This window comes from Penicillium crustosum (assembly GCF_028827405.1).
Source record: "Penicillium crustosum strain IBT 35664 chromosome Unknown utg000005l_segment0_segment0, whole genome shotgun sequence".
NCBI lineage: Eukaryota > Fungi > Ascomycota > Eurotiomycetes > Eurotiales > Aspergillaceae > Penicillium > Penicillium crustosum.
The window spans coordinates 909,927-937,217 of NW_026623126.1; the positions used below are offsets into that span (position 1 = coordinate 909,927).

Here is a 27,291-nt window from a genome sequence, read left to right on the forward strand (position 1 = left end):
AGATGGCATTCTGTAATTGTTGAAGGGGGAAGGTGCCAATGGGTGACCATACGGAACAAACCCAAACATCAATACGCCCCAATACAGTATTTTGATTGGTTTAAAGTTAGGCGCCCCTGTGCTCTTACAATACAGAACCACATACCTTGCCAGTGGAATGGCGACGGTCAGTCCAGGCAATGTCTTTTCCCACCCTTGTCGACTGTCCCTGAGTGAACAACCCGTGGACACTCTTCCTCTCACGCTCATTCCCTCGTCTCTCTTTTTTTTTCTTCTTCTCTTCAAGGGAACAGTTTGTGTCTACTTTAAACCACTTTCGTCCCCCATTTCAAGCCTATTACTCCTTTACTCCTTTTTCGGCCATACTGTGTATCGCCAGTCCACTCACTCTCGACATTTCGCTTTTTCGCCTTTTCGCTTTACTCGATCTTACTCTCATTCAGGCTCGGACATACTCTCATTCATCTACAAATACAGTTTCCTCCGATTCCATTAAACCCCCTTTACGACTACTTCTACGCTCCGCCTATATTCAAATGCCCCAAAGGCAAAACACACCTTGACTCGACCCTGGCTTTCCTGCGACAATTTGCGCCAAACATACAGTAACAGCCCGAGGAGACATTCAGAAATAACTCGGCCCCACGGCCATCAAACACGATTCGGCCGTACAAAAACTTCCGCATCCGGCGGCTGGCAACGTGGTACTCTGGAGTGCCACTGACACGGGAGCCGTCAGATCTCTTCCCCTCGCCCCGATCTACCACTGGGAACCTCTTCTAGTATTTCGCAACCTCTTCCTTACATCGAATATACACCAAAATGCGGTTCATATCGCTTCTCACCTGCTTCGTCGCCTTTCTGGCGCCGCTAGCCTCCGCCATTCAGCTCCTTGAATCCAATGCACTCAGCGTGTGCATGGAAAGTAGCAACTTCACGGCAACATATTTCAACGTTGTCTTTTATCCGGGAAACAATTCTCTTGTCGTCGGCCTCGATGGCGTCTCATACATCGAGGGTAAGGTTGTTGCGGAGGTAACCCTTACTGCGTATGGCTACGAGGCATACAAGAGCACCCTTGATCCTTGTTCGATTACTGGCATGGGTATGTGTCCCATGGCCTCTGGACCCTTGGATTTGGGACCACTTTCTCTCGACCTGCCAGCAGGCACTTCAGATAAAATTCCTGGTATTGCCTACACAGTGCCTGATCTTGACGCGAATGTGCGGATTGTTATCAAGACAGCCAGCACCAAAGAAAAGATTGGTTGTGTCGAGGCCTCGCTTTCTAACGGCAAGACCGTTAATCAAGCCGGAGTCTCTTGGACAACCGCTGTTATCTCCGGACTAGGTCTCGCTGCATCCGCCATTACCTCCGGGCTCGGCCATTCTAACACCGCGGCTCACGTCGCGGCAAATGCACTCTCTCTTTTCGGTTTCATGCAGTCACAAGCAATTATCGGCATGACCTCGGTTCATATGCCCCCGATCGTGGAGTCCTGGACCCAGAACTTCCAGTGGAGCATGGGTATCATCCCCGTTGGATTCATCCAGACGATCGCCACCTGGTATCAGCGGTCAACCGGTGGAACTCCATCCACAGTCCTGTCACAGCTTGGGGATACTTCTGTGGAGGTTCTCAGGCGCCGCAAGCGTGACTTCGCTGACCCAGCAATGAACCTCTTGAGGAGAGCCACGGGTTTGGCCAAGAGAGCCGACACAAGCCAGAAACTCCTTGTCATTCGAGGAATTGATCGTGTTGGATTCCGTGCGGGCATGGAGGAGACTAACATTTTCCTCACTGGCCTAATTTTCTTTGCGGTCTTCACCTGCATTGTTGTCATCATCGTTGCAGCCTTCAAGGGAATTACTGAGCTACTTGTCAAGAATGGCAAAATGAAGAGTGAACGGTTCCAGGACTTCCGCCATGGATGGAAGATCGTTCTGCGTGGTATCTTGTTCCGACTGACTCTCATCGGTTTGCCCCAAATGTCTGTTCTTTGCCTCTGGGAGTTCACTCAGCGTGACTCGCCTGCCGAGGTGGTTTTGGCAGCGGTTATGCTCCTTTCCATGCTCGTCTCTCTTGGATGGGCCTCTCAGAAGGTTGTTCGGCTGGCAAAGCGTTCCGTGACCATGCACAAGAACCCAGCATACATTCTTTACTCCGACCCTACCTGTCTGAACAAGTGGGGCTTTTTGTATGTGCAGTACCGGGCAACCGCATACTACTTCGTCATTCCGTTCCTCATCTACACCTTGATCAAGGGTATGTTCATCGGTCTGAGTCAACCTGCACCGGTCGTTCAGACAGTGGCTTTAGTTATCCTTGAGCTAGCCATGCTGGTTGCTGTCTGCGTTCTCCGTCCGTGGATGGATAAGAAGACTAATGTTTTCAACATCTCTATTGCTGTTATCAATTTCCTCAACTCCATCTTCCTCCTCGTTTTCTCAGATGTCTTCGACCCTCCCGGAATGATGATCGGTGTCATGGGTGTCGTCTTCTTCGTTTACAATGCCGTGTTCTCTTTGGTCCTTTTGATCCTGGTTCTGATCGCCTCGGTTTATGCCGTTGTGTCTAAGAACCCCGATACTCGCTACCAGCCAATGCGCGACGATCGTGGTTCATTCATCAAGGACCAAACCCAGCTTACTACTGAATTGGATGCCTTGGGTGCTACAGCGCGTGGTGATATGAAGCCCGGGCAATATAACAACAACCACAACCCATTTGACGATGATAGCGCTTCTATCTCCAGTGGAAACGGTGCTAGCGTCGGCCGTCAAATGGAGTCAACCTACCCACCGCAATCAACCTACCCGCCGCACGGCTCTGCTGCCCAAGCGCCTCGGTCACCTGTTGACCCATCTGTGCCACTGTTCCCCAGTGGCACGTCTGGTCACCACAATCCTCCCCCCGGATACGACAATTTCGGTCGGTCCCCTTCACCCGCCGGAAGGGGCTATGATAACACCTCTCCTGTTGGCCAATCTGCTCTGTCGACAACATATCGAGCCCAGAACAACGCCAGTCCTTGGCAAAGGGGCGCTGGCTATGACCATTAAAAAAAAATTGCCAGTGGTTTCTTGTTTTGTCGCTTCCGAGATGAAGATATGTGATTTTGTTTTAGCGCGGGATACAGATGGTCTATAATCGCCATTCCTCTGGGTTCGGGTTTCTTTTCTCTTTTTTTTGCTTCTGCACAAGCTGCAGGGGCATCGCTTCAGATAAACTTCTTTTCTTAATTCACTCCATTGCTTAATGGTGTGGGCTTTTCTCATCTATCCCTCCCTTTCCCTTTACTTCTTCCCTTCAATTCTTTCCTCTATTTCTCTCCCCGGTCTAAATCCTTGAGGTATATTTCCCTTGGTTTTTTTTTCTTCCGCTCGGCGTTCTTTGATGCATTCTGGATATGGTGATCGGCCTTGAGGGTTTCTCTGTTCTTTTTTTTCTATTGGCTTTGCAGTATGTCTGCCGCCAATGAAATATATATTTTCAATTTCCCATTTCACACACCAGTATTTTGGATGTTCCTTTCAGGTGTCTTTTCAGATGTCTTCTTAGGTATATACGAAGGCCGTAAAATAGCACACTTTTTGGAAGAGCCTTTTGATTTAAATATAAAACGTTGTCTACATATATATGTGGATGTCGAAGTTTTGTGCAATCTAGGCCATCGGATCTCTCGTAAAGAATTCAATTCCATGAACCGACAATATCCATGCCTGTCGAAAATAACTAGAACCTAACGAGACCATCTTGTACGAAAGATAACGTACGAAAAGTAAAGAAATATAAAAAAAAAGAAACCGCTATTTTACACTAACAGTAAAGAGCAAAAAGAACCATGAAAAATGCCATGCCATGCCCATGGCACACACAGAAAAAAATAAGGTATCAGAAACAAACCACTTACGAACTAACCCCAAGATCGCGATCATAATCACCACCGCTGATCCATCCCACCGGGAGGCCCACCTCCAGGGGGGGAGGATACCCCTCCAAGCCACGAGGGCCAGTGGGAATCTGCGGACCGCCAGGGCCCATACCGGGCTGACCAGGCATAGGCGGGAAACCCGCAGCTCCGGGCGGAGGAATGGGGAAGTTAGGGAAGCCTCCTGGGGGCGGAATCGGCAGGTTTGCGCCCTGGGGCATGTTGGGGAGGGGCGGGGGGAAGCCACCTGTTGGTGGGGTTCCGGTAGCGTTAGGGAAAGGTGGGAAGGGAAGGCCGTGGGCTCCTGGGGCTGTTTGGTAGGGGTATTGATTAGCTTGGGTTGGTCCTGGGTAGGTTGGAGATCGTTTTCTCTTCCTAGAGACGTAGGGTGGGATTGGGAGTGGGTAGGACATACGAGGTAGCATGCCTGGGGCACCGGGGGCGCCAGGTGGAGGGATACCGAAGGGGGGAGGAGGCATGCCTAGTTGTCCTGATTGTGTTAGTTTTGGTTCTGGATTGGATTTTAGGAGAGCGTGGGAGGGACAGTCGTACCTGGGAATCCGAAGGGAGGCGGGAACGCGCCGGGGGCCATCATGTTGGGGGCTTGTTGGCCCTCTGCGGCGTAGGAGGAGGTGATGGAGTCGATAACGGACTGGGCTTTTTCTTGGCCAATCTCTGTAACAGGTTCATATGGTTAGCTGGCATTCAGCTGTTGGGGTTGGCTGCCTTGCTGCGCCATCAGTCAGACGTACGTTGGTAGTAGTCCACCACGTTCCTCAGGTGGTTTCGGCCGGAGTTATGCGCCTTGCGCACGCTCATCGAGTCGTGCGTCAGATAGACATCACAGTAGTCGCCTATAAGTTGAAGTCAGGGGTTAGCAATTGGTCGATGGATGTGGGCTTAGCGGCCATAGTCGGGCGTGTCGCATTATGCCCGGAATAGGCTATGACACCGCTTGGTCTGCCTAGACCTGGATTTGAGCCAAAACCTACAGAAGAGTGCATGGGGTGTTAGCTTTCGGTTGTAAAGATATGGACTGGAGGGACTTATATTTGGGCATCTTGCCGGTTTCTGCAGCAAGTACCTTGCTGTCGTCGCGCGAAAGAGGAAAATTCCCTTTCGGGGTCGGTTTCGTTCAGGAGGCGGGGTTCCTGGCTGGCAAGTGCTGTCCTGATTTGCAATGCTGTGGTCTCAGGTTGGATGTCGGAAATAGAGCCTTGGTGACGCAGATAAAAGAGAAACTGAGGCAGCAGGACTGGCCAGTGGTTTCGGAGCTCGATGGCGAGGGTCGAGCGGGCGGTCAGAGGTGGCAGAATAGTGTCTTATCGCATCGGATCTCCAGAACAAAGACAACATCTCTCTTGCTGAGGGGTGAATTTTGGTGATTGAAATAACGATGTCAATCCCAACTCGCTAGTATAATTTATCACACTAACTCCTCACTAGCCCAAAATCAAGACCCATCAGCCATTACTACATATATCACTGTACTACGGAGTACTCTGGGCATGCTAACGAACCTTCAAATCTAGCAAAAGGTCTACATTATATCAATAGTACCATGCATAGGCAATTTGTGATGGACCTGCTTTCTAGGGCCATATTTGATGCCATACGTAAGGACTATATCCGGCCAGACTGATATCTCTACTTAGAACCGGTTGTGATAATTAAGTGAAAAGCATTGGATTTGTATTCAATTGATCAATTGATCAATCTTCGAATCAAGAATGGTAGTTGAAGCCACTGTCCTCATGGGCGCCGGCTTACATATCCCACCTGCTTGCGACAGCCGGGGACAAGACGTTATTGACAAATCCACCTTGTGCTCTCAGATTTAAAACCTGCGCATTCTCCTCACGCTCGATCTCAAGTCTTCCATTCTCCAGGCTTCGAACGAATGACACAACCATTTGGAGTAGGCTGGCAAACTTGCGCAAACTCAGTTGCTCGGTCTCCTCCCACTGCTTTACATCATCCCGCGCGTCGTGAACCTGAATATGCTTGAACTGACCATCTGTATGGTGGGCGAGAATGAAGTTGGGGGTCTGCGTAAGCCACAACCGGGGCAATTCTTCCTTGAGAACATTGGTATTCCTCTTAGAGTGAGATCGTGTCTTCAGGTCAAAGACTGCACACTGTGGGATACGCCGGCCTTGCATTGCAATCTCAAGCTGCTGAGGTGCCGTTTCTGTAGTGGACGAGGGATCATCCGAAAGTGTTATGTCTTCGATGGACGGCAAACCTTCCTCTGCGCTGATACTTTTCCCCTGGGGATCTTCGGTTTCCTCGGTATCCGTAACCAGGCCAGGCAAGAAGCCATCTGGTTCAAAACGGACCAAGCACTGCATGTCGGCAAACGTGTACTTCACCACCCGTTGATGGGACTTAGATCCGCCCACATTTTCATTCCACGTGGTGTAAGCTTCCGGGAAAGTATGGCCATATCCACGGATACCGGGGATCGTTTCGGTGGGCGAGTTTTCTCTTCTGATGAAGAAGACGGTATTGCCAAGTACCTGAACAAGAATCCTAAAGGGATCACCCACACCACGTACAAAACGTAGCAGGTGGCCCAGGGTATTGTTGCACCCAATGATGTCCACGTCGGTCACAGGGAACTCAGGTTTGTCAGTCAGGATTGCTTGTACCATTGGCTCGAGAGGGTAAGTGGGATATTGTGCGGCATTTCGATCACGATAATATGTCCCATTGTCTTGCGGAAGTGTGCGCGGATTAGCCAGAGGCGTCCATATTGGTGGTTCACCTAGTGTATAAGTGTCAGTTATCATGTATGTGGTGAACAGTGCCTTGCTATCAGCTTACCTGGAACAATGATTCTGCTTTTGTCCCCGCCAAGCCAATTGTAGGATGTCAGGTATTGGCTGTTTGTGATTCGAGAGACATCACTACCTTGATGTTCAAGGCTTTCGATCTCATCATGCTGGATTGTCACAAGGATCACTCCCAGCGGGGGCGCGGATGAATTGATTTGCATGTATGCTCTACCTCTTCCTCTTCCTCTTCCTCCCCATCGTCCCCGTCCTCTTCCTCTTCCCCGCGAAGACATAGTTGTAGACTAGTCTAGGGGTCAGGAAGTAGTACCAAGGCAAGTTGTCACGCAATGCAGTAAAGGTATGTATGCAAATGCAGAGGAATAATTACAAATTACAAATGGAGTGGACTCAAGTACGCATTATTAATTTTTCGTTTGCCCTCTACGCGCGCTATGTCGCCGGGGCCTGGCGCTGTGGTATAGATCCCTGTCGCCACGTCACATATGGCCTATTCCCGTGAACTCCTGCGCATTTTTGCATTGGTTGGTTTTCCTGCAGTTCCCTAGGTACCTATGTATGTAGGCAGCCAACTGGATCGTAAAGATACAAACCAACAAGGCAGATAGCCCTAGTAGTCTGCATATTTAGTGTGACAGTACCCTGCCCAAATGTCAACGAGGCGGATTCCAAACTGTTTCTTATCTACATCTCAACTCTTAAGGCCCTTCTACATCCCCAATTTTTTTTTCTCCGCCAATTTTGATCATCCAAGTATATCTTATGTCTAGTGTCTTTTGAACCTCATTTCCTGTCATGTCTACAAAAATTCGATCGGAGCGACTGGCCAAGTATTTTGGAGCCGTCCTCAATGGAAAGCAAGAAGTCCAGGATCAGAACGATTTTAAGCGATTTATTGAAGCAGTTCTGGACCAAAATGATCCTAGCATTGTTGTTCAGCGAATCATTTCGAGCAAAAGCGCTCTAAATGCCTTGCAAAACGGGCTGAGGTTCAACCTCACGCCGGTCTTCATCAACGGATACACCGCGAAGTTAATTCAATACTTGAACCACCGCGAAGTCAAGCTCCTCTGCAATGGCCAATTTCTCGAACAACTTCTTTTGATCCTTTTGGAGCCTCGTACACTCTGGGGTGCATTTCTGGAGGCCTTCCGCACTCGGAAACTAGCAGAGCATGCAATCCAGGCTCTATGCTGGTTGATGACGGAGTTGCTTTCATTGCCTTCCTCTTGCGGTGTGGACATTAGAGCTGATGCCCAGATTGTTTTGGACGATGGGTCACTTTTCTCTTCGCCCTCGGTCGATATACGAAATGCAGGCCACAAGATCAAGTATCGCCTAGAAATGAAATCACCCGCAGCCACCCTCCAGCACTCTGAGATCACCGCGGGTGGTCGGCATGATAATGATTTTGCTGATTTCCGCTTGACGGCCATTTTTCCTACTGCCGATGAGTTGGGATGTACGGAGAAACCGTTTTATCGCCGCGCTGAAGACATCGCGCAGCTACCCAGCGGTCAACGCATTGCGGGCCACATTGACAACCAGTTTCGCCTTTTACGGGAGGATATGCTCTCGGAGCTTCGCGATGACTTTCAAATTGCAAGAGGCACAAAGAAGGGGCGTCGGTCGGCATTCCACTTGAGAAATCTCTTTCTTGATCAGGTCCGCTGCACTTCTGGGCCCCAAAACCGCCTTCGACCATGTACCATTGGTGTTACTGCTAAGGTTGGCTTGGAAAAGCTCGATAATCTTTCGGAAAAGCATCGTAGAGATTTTCTAAAGACCACACCTCAATTTGTTAAGCATCGTGCACTTGGATGCCTGGTTAGAGGCACAGAAATCGTGGCTTTTGCTACAATCGAAAGAGAAATCGACGAACTGGTATCCAATCCTCCGGTGGTCATGCTGCGTATCGCAGGCGAAGAGGCGCTCAAAAAGTCTCTGCTTTACCTAAAGCTCTACCAAGACGTGGAGTTTCTGATTGTTGAAACGGCAATGTTTGCGTACGAGCCAATCTTGAAATGCTTGCAAGAGAGGATCGATCTGCCTCTTACAGAAGAATTGTTCCTTTACGAAAGGGACCAGCCAGTGAAAGAATCAAGTCTAGCTCCTTGGAATGTGGTCAATGAGCTGAAGGAAGAAGATGGATGTAATATCCAGGGCATCTTTCAAACTTCAATGCCAGTGACACTGGATTCTTCACAGCTAGATTCTATGTTGGCTGGGCTAACACAGAGAGTGAGTCTTATTCAAGGACCACCAGGTAAGATCACACAAGTTCTCTACTACACCCTCGTGTTCATTATCAACGACATTAGACTGACAGTATGAGCTTCAGGTACTGGCAAGTCATTCATAGGTGCCCTTCTCGCAAAGGCCATGCATGATAATACCATCGACAAGATCTTGATTATGTGCTACACGAATCATGCCTTGGACCAGTTCTTGGAAGACTTGCTGGACATTGGAATCGATCCCTCCGACATCGTAAGACTCGGGTCTAAGTCATCACAGCGCACTGAGCCGTTGGGATTGTTCAAACAGCACTCGTCCTACAGGAGGGACCAAGCCACCTGGAACACCATCAATGCGCTCGAATCGGACGGAAATGACCAAAAGCACACTTTGAATGATTCTTTCCAAGCTTACAAAAATCTCACAGCCAATGATGTGTCTATCTTGGACTATCTGGAGTTTGAAGAACCGGAGTACTTTGCAGCTCTGACTGTACCAGAGGACGAAAACGGCATGATTATGGTCACCCGGCGTGGAAGACCATCCAGAGACTACCTTTATGCACGATGGAAAAAAAACGAAGACGCAGGAGTGTATGCTAATCTTCTTCCCACTCAATGTCGCGATATCTGGAAACTAGACAAGAAAATACGCGAAGAGAAAGATGAGTCTTGGAGGAGAGCTCTGCTGAGTGAACAGGCCGAGTCTTTGGGCGTCAGGATAGGATTGTTCGACAAATGCCAAAACCGACTTAGCGCTACCCTGGGTGCGAAAAACCGGGAAATTTTGAAATCAAAGCGAATCATTGGCTGCACCACTACAGCTGCAGCAATGTACTCTGAGGATATCCGGCATGCTTCACCTGGCATTGTGCTTCTTGAAGAAGCGGGTGAGATTCTCGAGTCCCATGTGCTTACAGCGATGACACCAGAGACCAAGCATTTGATCTTGATAGGAGATCATCAACAGCTACGGCCAAAGATCAACAGTTACAGCTTGAGCACCGAGAAAGGAGATGGTTATGACCTGAACGTCTCCCTTTTTGAAAGACTCATACATGCTGGATTTCCACATACGACATTGAGCAAACAACATAGGATGTGTCCTGAGATCTCAGGTCTTGTACGCAGTCTCACCTATCCAGCGCTGGAAGATGACGAGAAGACCAAGAATCGCCCTCAGCCACGAGGGCTGTGCGACAGAATCATATTTTTCCATCATGAAAATCCTGAAGACATTTTTGTCGAGGTCTCTGACCAACGTGATGAGAACTCGACTGGAAGCAAGAGAAATTCGTTCGAGGCAGATATTGTACTTAAGATCGTGAAGTACCTCGGGCAACAGGGGTATGGAACAGACAAGTTGGTTGTGTTGACTCCATACTTGGGCCAGCTCAGTCTACTGAGGCAGACTCTGAGCAAACAGAACGATCCAGTACTAAATGACATCGATTGCTATGATCTTGTCAAAGCAGGCCTTCTGTCGCAGGCTGCGGCCTCCCACTCTAAGCGCCAAATCAAGCTGTCCACAATTGGTAAGTAGAAAGAAAATCACAAGCACAAACAAGAGTCTGTCTGACCTGAGAAAATAGATAACTTCCAAGGAGAAGAGAGTGAAATTGTTATTGCTTCGCTCACTCGTAGTAACAAAACTGGCGACATAGGATTTATGGCAGCCCCAGAGCGCCTCAACGTCCTTCTTTCCCGCGCGCGAAATGTCCTCATTCTGGTGGGAAACTCTGAAACATTTGTCTCTAGTCGAAAGGGCCAAAGGCACTGGAAGCCATTCATTGACCAGTTGAAGTCAGAGGGACATCTATACGATGGGCTGCCTGTTCAATGCGAGCAACATCCCCAGACAACTGCCGTTCTCCGAACAGTTGAGGACTTTGATAGAGAATGCCCAGACGGAGGATGCTCTGCCCCTTGGTAAGTTTACCAGAGGCTTTGCTGATAATTTGATATTGACTTTCCTAACAGCGGCGTGAAACTGAGTTGTGGAGTACACGAGTGCCCGTCAAAATGTCACCAACTTGCGGACCATTCGAAAATGAAGTGTACCAAGATCGTGAAATGGAGGTGTCCCCGGGGCCATGACTTATCTCTGCCCTGCTCCCAAGCCAAGCGCTCGTGTCGTTTCTGCATCCGAGAAGATCAAGCCAAAGAGCGCCGGCGTAAACGCGATCTAGAATTGGAGCAAAAACGACAGAGAAAGCAGGATGAGTACGCCCGACAGATTGCAGAAGCTCAGGAGGAAGCCTCCTATCTCAAACGTATTCGACGTGATGAAATCGATGACGCGGAGCGAGCGAGAGTTCTTGAACAACATCGCCAGGAAATTGAAGATTTGAGGAATCCCCAGCAACTACCCTCGCCACCAGCATCTCCTCAGCGGAGATTGAGCTCCGAGACAATCGCAGGCACACCCTCACCCATCACAGAAACAAGCTCAAATTCCAGCGTTACAGTCACGCGAAGCCCTAGTGTTCAGCCTACAAGTCGACAAGTAATGCCACTTAAAAAGACATCAGCGGCTAAAGGGGACTGGGAATATCAAAAGAAGTTCCTCAATGCTCAAAGCCAGGAAATCGACGAGTTAGTTGACATGATCGGACTTGAATCAGTGAAAATGAAGTTCTTGTCTATCAAAGCGAAAGTGGACGTTTCTATCAGACAGAATATCGATTTGAACCACGATCGATTTGGATCTGTATTGCTCGGGAATCCTGGTACCGGAAAAACTACTGTTGCCCGTCTATATGCAAAGTTCCTATCGTCCATGGGGATCATCCCCGGCGACAAATTCATCGAGACAACCGGGTCCAGGCTCGCGAATGATGGTGTTTCAGGATGTCAAAAGACCATCGAGGCTCTCTTGAAAGATGGAGGTGGCGCCATCTTCATCGATGAAGCGTATCAACTTGTCGGTAGCAGTTTCGGCGGAACCCAGGTTCTAGACTTCCTCCTGGCTGAGGTTGAAAACCTCACTGGAAAGGTGGTCTTTATCCTTGCAGGATATCAAAGACCGATGGAGAAGTTCTTCGCGCACAATCCAGGACTTCCTAGTCGTTTCCCACATGAGCTCAAGTTCGAAGACTTCGACGACACTGAGTTGATGCGAATCTTGGTTGGATCCATCAAGAAGACATACAAAAACCAGATGAAAGTCGAGGACAACCTTGGGGGACTTTACTGTCGTATTGTAGCTCGCCGAGTTGGGATGGGGCGCGGTCGTGAGGGCTTTGCCAATGCACGAGCCGTTGAAAATGCCAGGTCCAAGATCTCTGAGCGGCAAGCAGCACGAGTCAGCCGGGAAAGACGACAAGGTGGTGGCAAGATTGATGATTTCTTCCTGAGCAAGGAAGACATGATCGGTCCAGATCCATCACAGGCTTTGAAGTCATCCAGTGCTTGGCAAAAGCTGCAGAGCATGATTGGTTTAGACACCGTGAAGAAGACGGTAGAGGCTATTTTGGACACCATGCGCTACAACTACCAGCGTGAGCTAGACGAGAAGCCACTCGTTGCGTACAGTCTTAATAAAGTCTTCTTGGGAAACCCCGGAACGGGCAAAACATCAATCGCAAAGATCTATGGTCAGATACTTGTCGATATCGGATTTTTGTCCAACGGCGAAGGTATGTACGCTCTCCCGCTGTGTATAATATTTACTAACAATTGCAGTGGTGGTGAAGGACCCGTCAGATTTCGTTGGCAGCGTGATCGGAGAGTCCGAAAAGAATACCAAAGGGATACTGGCATCTACATTGGGAAAGGTGCTGGTCATCGACGAGGCCTACGGATTGTTCGCTGGAGGTACCTCAGATGGAGCAGGTCCCAGTAGTGACCAATACAGAGCTGCCGTGATAGACACCATTGTGGCAGAAGTACAAAGCACACCTGGTGACGATAGGTGTGTCTTGCTTCTGGGTTACAAAGATCTCATGGAAGAAATGTTCCAGAAGGTCAACCCTGGTCTCAGCCGACGCTTTCCGATTGACCAGGCATTTGTCTTCGAAGACTTCACGTCGAATGAACTGAATGCGATCTTGGATCTTAAGCTCAATGAACAAGGCTTTGGAATAACTGATATTGGCCGCCGCGTGGTATTGGAAATGCTTGAGCGCAGTCGCAATCGCCCACATTTTGGCAATGCAGGCGAGATTGATAATCTGCTCAACACCGCCAAGATGCGGTATCAAAAGCGCCTCTCTTCCACCAAACGGCCCGGTTCTGTTCCGGATTCTATTCTTGATGCCCCCGAATTTGATGAGGACTTTGATCGTGCGGATAGGAAGGAGAGTGTTGCGAAGATGTTTGAGGGAGTCATTGGATGTGAAAGCATCGTTGCGAAACTGGAAGGTTATCGACAAATGGTTCAAATCCTCAGACGACTGGACTTGGATCCTCGCACACAATTGCCATTTAACTTTGTTTTCCGTGGTCCCCCAGGTATACAAACATCTACTCGCAGACTTGTCCTACCGAAATATTGCTGACAACTAAATTCCTTTTAGGTACCGGAAAGACAAGCACAGCCAGAAAGATGGGTCAGGTCTACTATGACATGGGCTTGTTAGCTTCGAGCGAGGTTGTCGAAACTTCTGCAACGGATCTGGTTGGTCAATATGTAGGCCATACAGGCCCGAAGACTCAGAAAGTCCTAGAACGCGGTCTTGGAAAGGTCCTATTCATCGACGAAGCCTATCGGCTAGCCGAGGGACGTTTTGGCAAGGAAGCCATGGATGAGATTGTGGATGGCATTACCAAACCCAGGTTTGCTCAAAAGTTGATCATCATTCTAGCCGGGTATGATGCAGATATCAATCGACTCATGTCAATAAATCCGGGTCTCACCAGCCGCTTCCCAGAGTCTCTCCAATTTGATCCACTGTCCTCGGCAGATTGTATCAATTTAATACGCGAGCTTTTGTTGAAAGAGAAAAGAGATCTCCTCAGCAAATCACAGGCCCAATTCGACCTGGTCTGCTTGGAGAGTCCGGACTTCGAATTTAAGAATGGAATGTCGCGGCGTTTTGATAGACTTTCAAAAACTGCAGGCTGGGCAAATGCACGAGACGTTGGAACTCTCGCGAAGACGATATTTGGCAAAACCCTTCAGTCATCTAGCGGGAAGAAGCTAGTGCTGAACAAAGACACGGTGCTCGAAGCGCTCGACTCAATGATCAATGAGCGATCCAGCCGCGAAGTCTTCTCACAGAGCCCTCCATCAACTTCAACGAAAAAGGAGCAAACAAACCTAGGTATACGTACTCCACCTTTGAGCAACCCTGTTACCAAGCCGGACAATCAAGGCTCGGTCAATGAGGATGTGACCTCCGGCAAGAAACCAGACACGGCAGAGCCTGGAACAGACACATCCACTGCTACCTCGAAGCGAGATGCCGGTGTTTCCGACGAAGTGTGGCATCAACTCGAAAAGGACAAAGCTTTGGCAGAAGCCAAGGAGAAAGAGTTCTTGCGTTTGAAGGAGGAAAAGGAAAAGCAAGAGAAGGAGATATTGAAATTGAAGGCTGCGGAAGAAAAGGCAGCACGGGAGCTGGAAGAGGCAAAAAGAAAAGCAGACGAAGATGCCAAAATTCGCCACGAACAAGCCCGACTACAGCTGGAGCTGGAGCGCAGGAGGCAGGAAGCAATCTTGGAGGAATTCCGCAGGCAGCAAGAGGCTTTGGCTGAGGCGCGTCGTAAGGAACAAGCTAATCAGATGAAGCTGAAGTCCATGGGAGTCTGTGTACAGGGCTTCCGATGGATTAAAAATGGTGGCGGATACCGATGTGCTGGTGGTGCCCATTGGGTCTCGGATGCTCAGCTTGGAAGTTCTTGAGCTTGTGATGTTGCATTAAAAATGGTTGGATTGTTGTTCACACGAAATATATTTAGATAGATCAATGTTGGTAGAAGCGGGATATATGGCGCAATGGGAATTTGGTTAACATGGATGCTAATCCTTGGAGATGATGTCGTGTCTCGGCATCATTTGAGATTCGAAATGAACTTTTTTTTCTGCTTTCTGAAACCATTGTGCTATCGTCGTAGTGTGACAGAGTGAACAATCCAACGTATCACGAATCCTAAACAAGCATTTTAGACACGACTGCCAACAAGGTTCAGAAGTCTTGTTTTTCTGTGTCCTACACAAAACGTGTTTCAAATTATACAATCTAGAAGCTGATATGAATCTCAACCCGCAATAACATGATCTTGCCTTGATAGTGCGAGGCATGGATCAACAAGGACTGACCTCCAAGGTTCCCACCCAATACCTAGCATCAACACCTACTGACATCTTTAGCAATACCAAGCCAGCTAAAATTCTAACCCAACGAGCTTAACCTCCGACCCCGACGACCTCCCTCAAACGTAACACAGCTGACCCGGTCAGCAGGGTATAGTAGGAAATAGGTCACATCGACAAGTACAGGGCCATGTAAAACGGTGAATTGGCGAGACCCATACAATTAATTACTCAATAATAATGGCTCCAAGGCCAACATAAGTGCCAATCCCGGTACGATACCCGAGGACCGGATGAGCAGGGAAGTGCTGGAATCCCCTAGAGATGTCCTCGGGGCCCGGGGGTAAGGATCTTAGTAAGACTACGTCGTGGTTCCAGAGAGGTAGCCCTAGAATTGGGTAGTGTGTACTTTCGATATCTCCCGGTTATACATAGAAAGATCCTCTATACGTTTACGCTTTTTGCCGCTTTTGGATGCATTTAAAGAGTCTTTTAAAAAGACCTTCTAAAAAGACCACCAAAAAGACATCACAAGGCCAGCATAAGCGGCTGACTATTCTTCCAAGGCATTGTCCATCAAATCCAGTCCTTGCGCCATCTTTGAATTATATTATTATGCAGCCCCGGCAATGAGCCGCCCAACCAACCGGTCCCCGGGTCTCGGCCTAGCAACACTGATAATCATGTGTCATGGTCCTGCGCTATTATCTAATAATGGGGTATTTGGTGACTAGTGTATATATGGAATGGACTAGGTATGTATGTATGGATTGGGATTGGATATGTAAGATGGATAATGTCACGGAGTACTTGGCGTTTGGTTTAATCGCGCATTTAGAGTATATGATATAGTTGTGTTTGATATGTGAGGGGGTGATTGAATATGTATTCTATGTATTCTATTCCCCTGAAGAATTCCAAGTCAGGTGCACACTACTGGTCCAATTGGGGGATCAGGATGTTATTTTTGTACCTGACCATACTACATTCGTGTCACTAGAGGAAGACACGTATTCGCAAATGAAACCCCACGTGAGGTCACAGGGGAATTAACTGTAGTTCTCTTAAGCGGGGTTGAGGTAAGTTGAGGAATGCGAGAGACGCATGACTTCCGGCAGGTCCCAAACCGAAAAAAAAAGTTGGGGAAAAGAAAATCTGGGGAAATTGGAAACGCACAGACACCGAAAGGGAGATTTGTTTCGCCGCTCGGATCACTCGGCCAGTCAGCGCACCTGAGAGCCGAAATTTTTTCCTTTTTTTTTTTTTTTTTTTTTTTTTTCCAACGTCATTCAGCATCTGGGGAACGGCACTTGACCTATTCCGTCTCGGATTCCTCGGCTCAGTAAGAAAAGACAACGAAGCCAAGGGGGTCAACCTTGGACACCATTCTCGGCATGCTGGGCAATGGTACGAGTTGAACTGCGGTGAGTGAATTCATTGATCTCCAAGACATCAGGTACCATGTGCAACAACTAGCCGATGCCCTAGACTCCCAAGGTTGGATCGACGGGGGCCGCTAAGGAAGAATTATCCCGCAAATTTCAGCACGATGGGGTCATCGTACATAGCGATCTGCGTGCTGAAATTTCAGTGATATATGGTATTTTATTCTATACTGATCTGAATCTGATATTGATATTCACTATGAGATCGGTATACATTGTGCAGTACTATAGTATAATCATTCAGGTTACATTATATTTGTACCACGTACATAGTTTCATATTCAGGCTTCCAAGGTTGCCACCTCACAAACACCGCAATTGAAAAATGTGTTGCACAATTAGCCCCTGTTCTCTGGAAATAGAAAGTGGACACGGCCCGGTGAATGATGCAATTGTTGGAGCAGTAAAATACCTGCGCTCTTGGTATTCTGTACTCAACAATACATCGTGAGTATTTTATTTTCTACTTCCAGCTCATGACTATAATGACAGCAATGCCGACTTCGTAATGAGACGCCAGCTACAACCTTGAAGTATGTTGTATGCCTAAATGGTCGGAATTGCGCAACACCTGACGTGCTCAAGAAAAATGGCCCCTGTTGCGGTGTGTGATTACAAGGGATAATAACGTGAGTTATACTGTGCATTGTCAAGATCTGGACACTCGATGATCCTGAAATGAGAGGTTTTTCTGCATTTCCTGGGGGTAATGGAAATCCCCATTGGCTGCCGAGGCAGTTTCTGTTACGTCTTGCCACTCACCATTGGTGGAGTAGCTCCAGTCAGATGACTTGGTTGCCCAGTGGACTATTTGGTAAAAGCAGCCAGAGTTTTGTCATCTGGGGGAGGTTCAGACCCAATCACCTTCCTTAACCAGATCACAGGGGCTTATTCAGGACACGTGTGTGTGCTGACATAGCATCCAAAATGGAAATATCCCTAGCCGCTAGACACCGATGACGACGGGGAAAATTTAAATTCGAATAAAAAATGAAAATTCAAAAAGAAATAAAAATAAAAATAAAAATTCAAAACAGCCCCCCCCACAGGACCTTGTGACTGGATGTCGTGCCTGGATCTGGAAATGACTCCAAAAAGGTCCCAGAGACTATATAACATGAAAGTCCCCGCTGTTTGCTAAGATCCATTATCCATTATCAAATCCTGCACTTGATGGAGTTTTCATAGTCCTTACAGCATAGACTGTTTATACCTCTATACTTCAGATCTACTTAATCTTCACACATCAATCATGCCTTCAAATTACCGCGTTGTTGAGCCGCACCCTTCGGTGCCCCATGCTGGCCGCCCAGCTGTCTACACTGGCCGAGGAGGATCCGGGAATGTCGTCAACCTGAAGAACACCAAGACTACCGACTCGCGCAGCGCAACCGGTCCCGCTTCTCTCGCTCGTCTCGACTCCCGCATCCCAACAACTTTCACCTCCGGCCGTGGCGGTGCTGGCAACGTCCACAGCAGTAGCGAGCGTGCCATCTTCAGCTTCGACGAAGAACTCGAACGTGATCTACGCCGCGCTGCCCCCGTCTACCACGTCGGACGTGGTGGTGCCGGTAACACCATATACCGCGACGACTGCAGCAATTCCAGCTTGAGTCGCAAGTACTCGGCTGCCAGCACGGCTACCAATTCCAGCACTGGATCCGTGGCTGATCGTGCCCGTGACATGGCCCGTCGTGGTCTTGAGAAGGGTTGGGGCAAGCTGAAGGGCACTGCCTAGATGACTTCCCTTAACAACCACACTTTTCTTCTCGTCTCTGACGAGATCAATATCAACGACATAACGACAACCAAAAAAGTTCTTGCCTTTCTCTTGACCACTTCTCATTTTTAATCACACGAGAGACATTGACAGCCCTCTCGCTACCTGTCATGTTTCCTTTCTGGATGTGTCTACGAATTATCCCAAATTCCAACCATCTACCATTTATCTACTTCCCATGGAACACACATCGTTTCTTTGTTCTCAAATGCAACCCTCACCCTCTTCACTCAATCTCAATCTCAATCTCAAATTCAAACATGGACAACCCGGCGTTTCATTGTTCTTCGTGGTTCATTTGCGCTCTCGCCAAACCACCCTTACATCAACACGCCAGGTTCTGGAAACCGGGTTTCTCTCTTTCAACGGAGTTTCATTCAACACACCCAAGATCGCGCCATCGAACAACAATTGTCTGGCAGCATCATTCTCGGAGTTCCTCCCCTTTTTGAGTTTCTCTCTCATAGTGTCGCACATTCTTGTGTTTTTCCCTTTTTCTGTTTTTCAACATATTCCCCCCAATACTGCGCCACTTTGAGCTACTACTTCCTAGCCGTGGGTTTTTAACAATGAATTGCAAATTGCTTGGGATTTCTTCCCTTGCTGGATCACGTGTCTCCAAATTTTTATATCCCATGGGCTCCCGATTACATCATTGTAGTAGTAGATTTCGTATTCTTAAGACGTGCTCATATGTCAAGACGTGCTTGTTGACTGAATGCGGTTCCACTCATGGCGAATCTAGACTTGGTGATGTCGCATGTCAAGACGTAAGGTTGTACCCGCGGATAGGCGATGACAGCCGAATATGATGTTTTCTTTGTTTTTGGGATCCACGGATGTCTGGGGGTTATTATTCTTTTGTCTGGTACATTTTATAGTCTGGAATGTTCTTGAGACTTGGTTATGGTTTTCTTTTGGTCCGTGGACAGATATTCTTGATTTGGATTGCCATTCTATATTTTCTTTGGACTCGGTGTGCGGTTCTGGATTCTAAGTCCACATGTAATAAGTGGCGACATATATATTTTCTTCTAATTTTTATTTTTATCAAGGCAATAATATAAATAAGCCTCCTTTGTATAAAATAAATATATTGCCTCCATACCCTGTGAAGCCCATCTACTGTACATTCCTACACCGGGTAGTACCCACATGGGCATGACTATGTTGTTGACTCATTAGGAGGCGAATTGGAGAATGATCAAATGTATTTTTATCATTATTGCCTCTTGTTCAAAGTAGAATTAATAAGATTGACCGCCTAGACTGCTATAATAATAATTGGAGATTCTAAAGTAGTCTACTTATATATATCGACTGAGGCGATCCAATCAAGCTACGTAAATGGAATAGGAAAATATATGGCGAGAACTTGTGTATGCAGGTATGTCCGAGTAAAATTATGTCTAGAGTAGAACCACCCCCAAGACGCGAAAGAGACTGTATTTGCAATAAAGTCAGAGCCAATGCCAAGACGACATGAGCTGGTTAGGAAGTTGGAAACTGGGGTATCAAGAGTCGGGGATGCGACTCGGATTTGTGATGTTGGTCGATCATTTCTTGGTATGTACTGCCAATTGCATGATGATCGATCCAGGTTGACAAGATCGGTTTCTTGTGATTGTTCTGGGGATTGGGGATGGTGCCTTGGGGATCGCATTGGAGGCAGTGAATGTGAACAGTCCCAGAGTTGACTCAGAAGCAGGCCACCATGATATCAAAGACTTTCCGTCATAGAAGAGTCCTTTATGCGAATCGCTTGTGAATCACCTCGGGATCCTCGTGCCATTCGTCTGCGCTTACCCACATCTAAAGAGTACTGAGTTAGCTGTGCTAAATTGCATGAGGGAAAGGTTTGCATACCTTTCTAAACGTGCTCAGCCCGGCAAGAATGCTACCACCAATCCACGTGGTGTACTTGCGCTCAGCAGGCGCAGAAATGCGGATCTTCATGTCCTCCACTGCTAGTTTTTTGATCTCGCGCATCAACCGATCAGGGAAGTTCTTGCACAGCGTTGAACCGCCAGAAAGCACAATATTGAGGTATAGCGATTTTCGCAGGTCGAGATCTGTGCGAGTGATGGCGTCCTGCACGATCTGGTGCACACCAGGATACTCGAGGCCGATGAGCTCAGGATCGAAGAGGATTTCAGGTGCACGGTAACGTTCTTGGCCGATCTTGAGAGGTAAATTCATTAGCATTGTTGTAATCCACGAACAAATCATATCCCCAGACAGTGCATACCTTGACCTTGTGACCGTCTGGAAGAACGTAGTCCATCGCCTTAGCATCAGACTTGTGGTAGCTGTTCATCCACTCCTTCTCTTCCCGCTTAGGATCCAGCGACACATAGCAGACCTTCTCCTTAATCATCCGCACCACCTCCTTCTCCGCGCTAGTGTGTAGCACATGTCCAGCCTTCCGCAGCAGCAATTGCATCTGTTCTGTAACATCACGACCAGCAACATCAATTCTCCGAATGCTGTTCGGAATAGCGAAACCCTCGAAGACAGGCACTGCATGAGATACACCATCACCAGAATCCAAGACGACACCCGTAGTCCGACCAGACGCATAGAGCGACAACACGGCCTGAATCGACATGTACAAAGCCGGGACGTTGAAAGCCTCAAACATAAGTTGGGCAGCGATATCACGGTTGGCGCGCGGGTTCAGCGGTGGCTCCGTGAGCAGGACGGGGTGTTCTTCGGGGAGTGTCTTGAGTTCGTTTTCGTAGACGTAGTGCCAAATTGATTCCATATCTTCCCAATTCGTGACGATGCCGTGTTCCAGAGGATACCTGATCTTCAACAGTCCGCGGAGTTCTTGTGCACGGGACCCGATGAACGAGTCTCCTTCCAGACCACCGGCCATCACCCGTGGGTGTTTGGGACGACCGACAAACGATGGGAAATAACATGATGGAATTTCCTCTCCGGCGAAGCCTGCTCGGATCGTGCCACTGCCATTGTCAATGACAATGGGCACGTTGTGAAGGGTTGCCTCAGCCATTGCGGGGAGTGTAGTGTGGATGGGGAGGTGATGTCGGGGAAGGACAAGCGCGGGTATAGACGGCCTCTCGGCCTAGAATGGGCGACTCGGAGGATTAATGGGGCGGAAGTTGGATTGAAGGCGCATATAATGTTTCGGTGGTTGGGCGTTGATGTTCTTGTCACTGATTCAGGAGTGGACGCGAAACCGCAAATCCGCAAATCGGGAATTGTCAACAAGGAGCTTGGGCCACTCCTAGTCCACGCCTAGTAAATTAGACTTGCAACAATGGAATTGAAGTTTACAGAATTATTATATCATTTTGACTTGCTCGTAGTGAAACAAGTAATGCAAGTCAAATATTTGTGCTAAAAACTAATTGGTGGTGGTGGTGGTGGTGGTGCAAAGAGGGTTTATAAAAGTACTTGACTCTCTTCGTGGTCTACCAGATGAGACTTCCACATCGATTTTATAGACCGAACTCGGACCGATTGCTTGATCGATGCCCGGTTTAATTTCATGCAACGTCATAATTCGTGATAAAAGCCATCTCCCAATCCCATTGTTCAGCCAACAAAAGCGGATTCGCGGAAATCGGTCCTTGTAGGTCACCAGATGGTTTCCTTTAGTCCAAAAAGCTCAACTCGTCAGACATACTTTCCGCAAGAGTTGTATTTCCAGTTCGCATGGACAATACCTCAGCTTTCTGAGTCTCTGCTTTGCTAATTGCATTGCCCACGTCGCTGATCTGAAGTTAGCCAGATTGGCCAAGTTGACAAAGGAAGGATGTATTATTTACTTGACCGAACTACTAATCACGTAGTTCCCTTTCTCTAGCTCATCAGCCAGTTCCTGCTGGTGATTATCGGCAAGATCTGGATTGGGAACCACAATCAGGGGCACCCCCAGGCGAAGACCTGCTAGAACAGTCCCACTTCCTGTGTGATGGTAAGTGGATCAGGCCTGACATATTTGGTGCGTGAAATAGTGATGTATCATACCGGCGTGACAGATGATCAAGCCACGCTCTTGATCAAGAGCCTCTCTTTCCACGGTCATCATCATTTGGGCATCAATGCTCGGCTGGAAGTCGAATCCCCCAAGGGTGAGACCGTGGTGGGGTTGGTCACTGTCGATGAAATCTTGGAAGACTTGCTGGCCATCTTTACCATACTGAACAAGAAGATGGGTGTAACCACGTTTGGCTAATATCTCGAGGAATTGTGAACTAAGTACTTGTTCAAGTAGTTTCTGAAAGGAAGCTGTGGCCCCCACAGTCACAAAACATAGCTTCATCGTGACGATGTTGTTGTGTTGAAATGGGCAGATATATCAACCTTCAAATATTCTGTTGCAGTCAGTTATCATTCTCACATAAGGGAACCGTAAAAAGATGCATCATCGAGATGAGAGAACAGTCCAAACATTAAGATGCGATCATATACCATGGTGTCACGTGTGGATAGACCACGCTAGGCCAAACCTGGAATAGCGCACGGCGGTGAACCTCGCAAAAGTGGAAGCGGAAAACATCGTGATTGAGATCCTGTCCCTACCTACGCTATACCCTCAACAATGGCTTCAGTAGCTCGGTTATTGACTCGCCCGGCCAGTCATATGGCCCGGAGGGGCCTCATGGCTCCCTCTGCTCGGTATTTCTCCGCCTCGCCGCTCAATCGCGTCCAGGATGACCCCGTGATTCCTCCTCCGCCGAAGGAACTCCAAGCGGATGATTACCCCCCAATGCCTGAGTACTCAGTCGATCTCTTGACCAAGGAGCAGCGATCGATGTACGATATGATGTCTCCCGAGGACCGCGCGGCATTCGACGAAGAGAACACCCGCATGGTTGCCGAATTCAACAATCCCCAGAAGCGCGCCGCGGCCTTCGAGGAAATCGACCAGGCCATTCTACAAATTGATAAAGAGGAGGATCTCCGATTCGAAGACATTCGCCCCCGTCGGCCTGGTTTCTGGGCCGAGGACGAGCCTGACGAGTTGGTCAACACACTCGAGGACGGAGACGAGGAAATCAATGATGACGAAATCACCTCCATGGCACACGCAGAGATGGAATTGCACCGTGAAATGAGAGAATATGCCCGCATTACAGCATGGGACATGCCAATGCTGAGCAGTAAGATCAATTGCTCATCGGGGACTACACTTCGCATCCACTGACATTGAACTATAGAGCTCGCCAAACCATTCACCCTGCCCCCCAAACCCATATCCTCCGCTTCCGCTACACTACCTACATGGGCGAACAGCACCCAGCCGAGCCCAAGGTCGTAGTGGAGCTTGCATCCCAAGATCTGACCCCCAAGTATCTCACCGAAGCCCAGCGCCAAACATTCCTCAAGCTGGCCGGTACGCGCTACAACCCGCAGACCGATATCATCCGCATCTCGAGCGAGAAGTTCGGCTCGCGTGCCCAGAACAAGCGCTACCTTGCAGATGTCGTTAACTCGATGATCAAGGAGGCCAAGGAAGGTGACTCCTTCGCCGATATCCCGCTCGACCTCCGCCACCACAAGTACAAGACCAGACTCCAATTCCCCGAATCCTGGAACATGACCGAAGCCCGTCGGAGTCAGCTGGCCGCGCGGCGCAAGGAGCGTCTAGCTGCCGAGGAGACGCGAGCTGCCCTTGTGGACGGTAATTCGGTTGTCTCCGAAGCTATCAAGACTCTACCTTCGCTTAACCCTGCTCTCCAGGCCAAGGCTACTGACGAGCGGGAGCGTGTTGCTGTCAAGATTGGCGCGCGGAAAAAGGTGGCTCGTCGATGATAGATGTTTCGTCAACTGTATATTGGGTGTGTTTGAGAAGCTGTTGTCAGACATTTGCGAGGCGCGGGCGCATATTTTAGGATTTTTGGCATCTTTTCTTTCGAATGTACTATAGTCATTTTATTCCATGCATTGGCGGCTCGCTGTTACTCCATTCCATCTTGTAGTTTGCCTTTCGACTTACAGCCCTACGAGTATGTTACTGTCTATGGGGCTCTACCTCAGTGCTCATAATTACGTATATACTACTGGAATGGAATGGAAAAGGTCAATAGATAAAAACAACGCATTCAACTTCAAATGTTGTGATAGATATCTCTGCCAAGACTAGGGGAGTCAGCAAGAACCAACTGCAACCCCGTCAGCAGCCAAATCCGACTCCATCTGTACTCGAACCAACAATGATATCCTATCCATGACAGACGGGAGACCTTGCTGCAGTTCAAGAGCCGAAAATAACAAATTTGCAAAAGAAATCACAACTCCATATGGGCACAATATCATCCATATTCGCAACGCCTCCACGGGTGTAACAATTTCCCAAACCCGGGCAAAAGAAAACAAAAAAATAACGCAAAAAATAAAGCAAAAAATAAAAAAAGCATGTCCGCAACGCAAGTATCTCCTATCTCTCACTCATGGTGTCTTGTCTTGTTGTATGTCTGGACCATTTTCCGTGCTTGTGGTTCTTTGGTATAGTCTCTGTGTAGTATGATATCGCATAATTTTACCTGGTAGGTTGGCATCGCAAGGAAATCACGTCGATGCACCAGATCTCATAAGTGGCACGAAAAATAGATAAAGATGGTCAGTGAGTGGTAACATGCAGGAAGAACATGAGTACCACCCTCTAGGCCAGGCACGCCTGAGTAAAAGTTTGCCGAATAGTCCAATTAGCTGCTGTGAGGGTGGTTGGAGTAAGGTCCAAACATGTGCGCAATGTTCTCAACAGGAGGCGAAGTGCGCTTGAGGATGGGACCTCCAATGGGACCCCAAGTGACGCGAGTCTCGGCCGAGTTCAGAGGCACGTTGTCGGTGAGCTGAAGATCTCCAATCTGGGGAGTGGAATGTCCATAATTCCTCTGAACGGTACCACGAGAGCTGTTGGAGTCTGACTGGTTCCGGGAAGGAACATCAGCACGAGCGAATGCACTCCAGTTCGAATCGTAGGTCACAGCGGGCTCCTTGGGGAGCATGACACCGCCATCGGAAGAAGGGTTCGAGCTGAGCTGGTACATGTGGCGGGGCTGGATGCGGTGATGGAGTTCAACCGGCTTGTGTGAGGTATTTTCGAACAGATCTTGATTACAATCGGTCAGCTCGCTGAGCTTCCAGTACGTATTCCGGTTGAGGGAGTTACCGTCATCCAACAGAGACTGGTGGGGAGCCATGGGAACAGCAGCATGACCAGTAGTCGACATAGTAAGTGGCACTGAGACCGGAGCAGCGGCCGGGGTGGTTGGGGTGCAAACTTGGTCACCGCCATATTCATGAGCTCCATAGTTGGAGGTAGCCGGGATGGATTCCAAGCTGGGGGAATACTCGCTGCTGTGCTCGCTGTCACGCTCGTTGCTAACGACATGACGAGCATTGCCCATGTTTCGGTTACGGCCACCGCGATGGGTACCCTTCCAGTTGTTGCCATGATGTCCATTCGGGGCCCCGTTGCGGCCTCCACCTCGGTGCTGATTGTGGTTACCATATCCGTTGTGGCCTCCACGGTTGGCTGGTCCACGAGGAGGGGATTTGTTGAGCTGAGGGGGGGACTTGTTCAACTTGGGGGTTACATGATCAGTGGAGTTCTCGTTGGTAGGCGAGGCTGAGGATGGAAGGGCCCGCATGGGGGGCTGATTTGCAATGGTAAGCTGCGGACGATCTCGGTTCGGGTGCAAAAGACTGGCAATGTTATGCTTCTCGCGGAACCAGCGGGGAATATCGCGGAGACCAAGTTTCTCAATCGTGTGGAAGTCGGTGGGCATTTCATGCTTGTACAGGCAACCTATGCGACACAGTGTCAGTTAAGACCTCATAGGGTCTTGGGAATCCAGTCAACTTACCTTGCTGAGAGTAATCACACTCGCCGTGACGAATCCAGTACGAGCAATACTCCTTCTTCGAGCTTGCGGCCTGCGTTGAAAGAGTCAGAAACATGAAACATAACATGCCAGGAGCACTCAGCCATACATGCTTATTTCCCGTGTGGGAATTCTTCGCATAGAATGTCGGAGCAATGGGAGACAGTCCACTGGCAGAAGTGCCTTGACCACCAAGTCCGTTAGGGCGCTCGATTCCCTGTATGAGAATGGCCTGCGCCGATGACCGCATGGTCTCGGGGACATCATTGTTGGTGAGAATCTGCAGCAAGAGGCTGTGCATATCTGACAAAGGTTCCTTTCCGACGTCACGCTCAGAGGACTGGGTAACCCCGTTGACAAACCAAGGTTCAGCACGTTGGGTAGCCAGGCCACAGCTGGTCATACCCTGGGTTTCTCCAGCATTGAGGGTGCGAGAGATACCACGGATGGTGACGCTAGTGGGCAGCTCATCAAGAGCTACCAGTGGGGTCAAAGTCCCGTCAGGGCGGGTACAGAAAAATTGAGGGCGACTAGGAGTCGCCATCTTGACAAAAGGTAAGACTTGATCAAGATAAAAATGAGGTATGGAAGGAGACAGTAATGTGCAATAATAATGGAGTGATAGAAGAAGAAGTAAGAGGGATGAAGGAAAGAAGGTGGGGAGAAGACGTTTGTGGGAGAAGAGGGTTATAGGAGAGGTGACAAGCGACAGAAGAGGTAGGTGACAGGTGACAGGTGCCAGGGTGACAGCTCTGGAGATGACAGGTGATAAGGGGATAACCCTAGACAAACGGACACAAATTGGGATGAAGATGGGATGAGAAACTGAAGTTGGTGGGGGAAACACACAATCTCATATATTGGAGACCCTGGGAGACCCTGGGAAACCCTTTGAGATCTTGAAGCTTGACTGTGCTAATTATCTACATATCAAAGAGATATATGAATCGAGCTTATACAATGAACTAGTCTACAGACTATCCTGGA

The 27,291-nt window shown here is 48.7% G+C and overlaps 8 protein-coding genes across 8 annotated transcripts; 4 read left to right on the plus strand and 4 right to left on the minus strand.

Moving 5' to 3' along the window:
• Positions 1 to 822: 822 nt before the first annotated feature.
• Positions 823 to 3,063, plus strand: N7487_011030 (transient receptor potential ion channel family protein; the record flags this gene model as incomplete). Its single annotated transcript, XM_056878760.1, has 1 exon — positions 823 to 3,063. The coding sequence occupies one exon, from the start codon at positions 823 to 825 to the stop codon at positions 3,061 to 3,063; it is 2,241 nt and encodes a 746-aa protein (XP_056724079.1).
• An 847-nt stretch (positions 3,064 to 3,910) lies between these two features.
• N7487_011031 (putative U1 snRNP complex component Yhc1) lies at positions 3,911 to 6,930 on the minus strand (the record flags this gene model as incomplete). The annotated part of the gene is made up of 7 exons (XM_056878761.1): positions 3,911 to 4,422; positions 4,485 to 4,607; positions 4,685 to 4,786; positions 5,017 to 5,253; positions 5,453 to 5,472; positions 5,703 to 6,699; positions 6,759 to 6,930. 7 exons carry the CDS (start codon positions 6,928 to 6,930, stop codon positions 3,911 to 3,913), a joined length of 2,163 nt encoding a protein of 720 aa, XP_056724080.1.
• A 592-nt stretch (positions 6,931 to 7,522) lies between these two features.
• GbpA lies at positions 7,523 to 14,809 on the plus strand (the record flags this gene model as incomplete). The annotated part of the gene is made up of 6 exons (XM_056878762.1): positions 7,523 to 8,993; positions 9,069 to 10,499; positions 10,557 to 10,893; positions 10,945 to 12,602; positions 12,649 to 13,416; positions 13,482 to 14,809. The coding sequence occupies 6 exons, from the start codon at positions 7,523 to 7,525 to the stop codon at positions 14,807 to 14,809; spliced, it is 6,993 nt and encodes a 2,330-aa protein (XP_056724081.1).
• Positions 14,810 to 17,917: 3,108 nt separating this feature from the next.
• N7487_011033 (DUF3602 domain-containing protein) lies at positions 17,918 to 18,403 on the plus strand (the record flags this gene model as incomplete). The annotated part of the gene is made up of 1 exon (XM_056878763.1): positions 17,918 to 18,403. One exon carries the CDS (start codon positions 17,918 to 17,920, stop codon positions 18,401 to 18,403), a length of 486 nt encoding a protein of 161 aa, XP_056724082.1.
• Positions 18,404 to 20,083: 1,680 nt separating this feature from the next.
• N7487_011034 (actin-related protein ArpA) lies at positions 20,084 to 21,623 on the minus strand. Its single transcript, XM_056878764.1, has 3 exons — positions 20,694 to 21,623; positions 20,312 to 20,626; positions 20,084 to 20,257 (listed from the first exon to the last, which is right to left on the minus strand). Exons 1-3 carry the CDS (start codon positions 21,459 to 21,461, stop codon positions 20,195 to 20,197), a joined length of 1,146 nt encoding a protein of 381 aa, XP_056724083.1. The 5' UTR covers positions 21,462 to 21,623; the 3' UTR covers positions 20,084 to 20,194.
• Positions 21,624 to 22,065: 442 nt separating this feature from the next.
• alg13 (N-acetylglucosaminyldiphosphodolichol N-acetylglucosaminyltransferase catalytic subunit ALG13) lies at positions 22,066 to 22,736 on the minus strand (the record flags this gene model as incomplete). The annotated part of the gene is made up of 3 exons (XM_056878765.1): positions 22,066 to 22,183; positions 22,240 to 22,378; positions 22,442 to 22,736. The coding sequence occupies 3 exons, from the start codon at positions 22,734 to 22,736 to the stop codon at positions 22,066 to 22,068; spliced, it is 552 nt and encodes a 183-aa protein (XP_056724084.1).
• A 279-nt stretch (positions 22,737 to 23,015) lies between these two features.
• On the plus strand, positions 23,016 to 24,229 carry N7487_011036 (mitochondrial 37S ribosomal protein mS35; the record flags this gene model as incomplete). Its single annotated transcript, XM_056878766.1, has 2 exons — positions 23,016 to 23,577; positions 23,637 to 24,229. 2 exons carry the CDS (start codon positions 23,016 to 23,018, stop codon positions 24,227 to 24,229), a joined length of 1,155 nt encoding a protein of 384 aa, XP_056724085.1.
• Positions 24,230 to 25,122: 893 nt separating this feature from the next.
• On the minus strand, positions 25,123 to 26,848 carry N7487_011037 (uncharacterized protein; the record flags this gene model as incomplete). The annotated part of the gene is made up of 3 exons (XM_056878767.1): positions 25,123 to 26,228; positions 26,287 to 26,356; positions 26,414 to 26,848. The coding sequence occupies 3 exons, from the start codon at positions 26,846 to 26,848 to the stop codon at positions 25,123 to 25,125; spliced, it is 1,611 nt and encodes a 536-aa protein (XP_056724086.1).
• Positions 26,849 to 27,291: the final 443 nt, after the last annotated feature.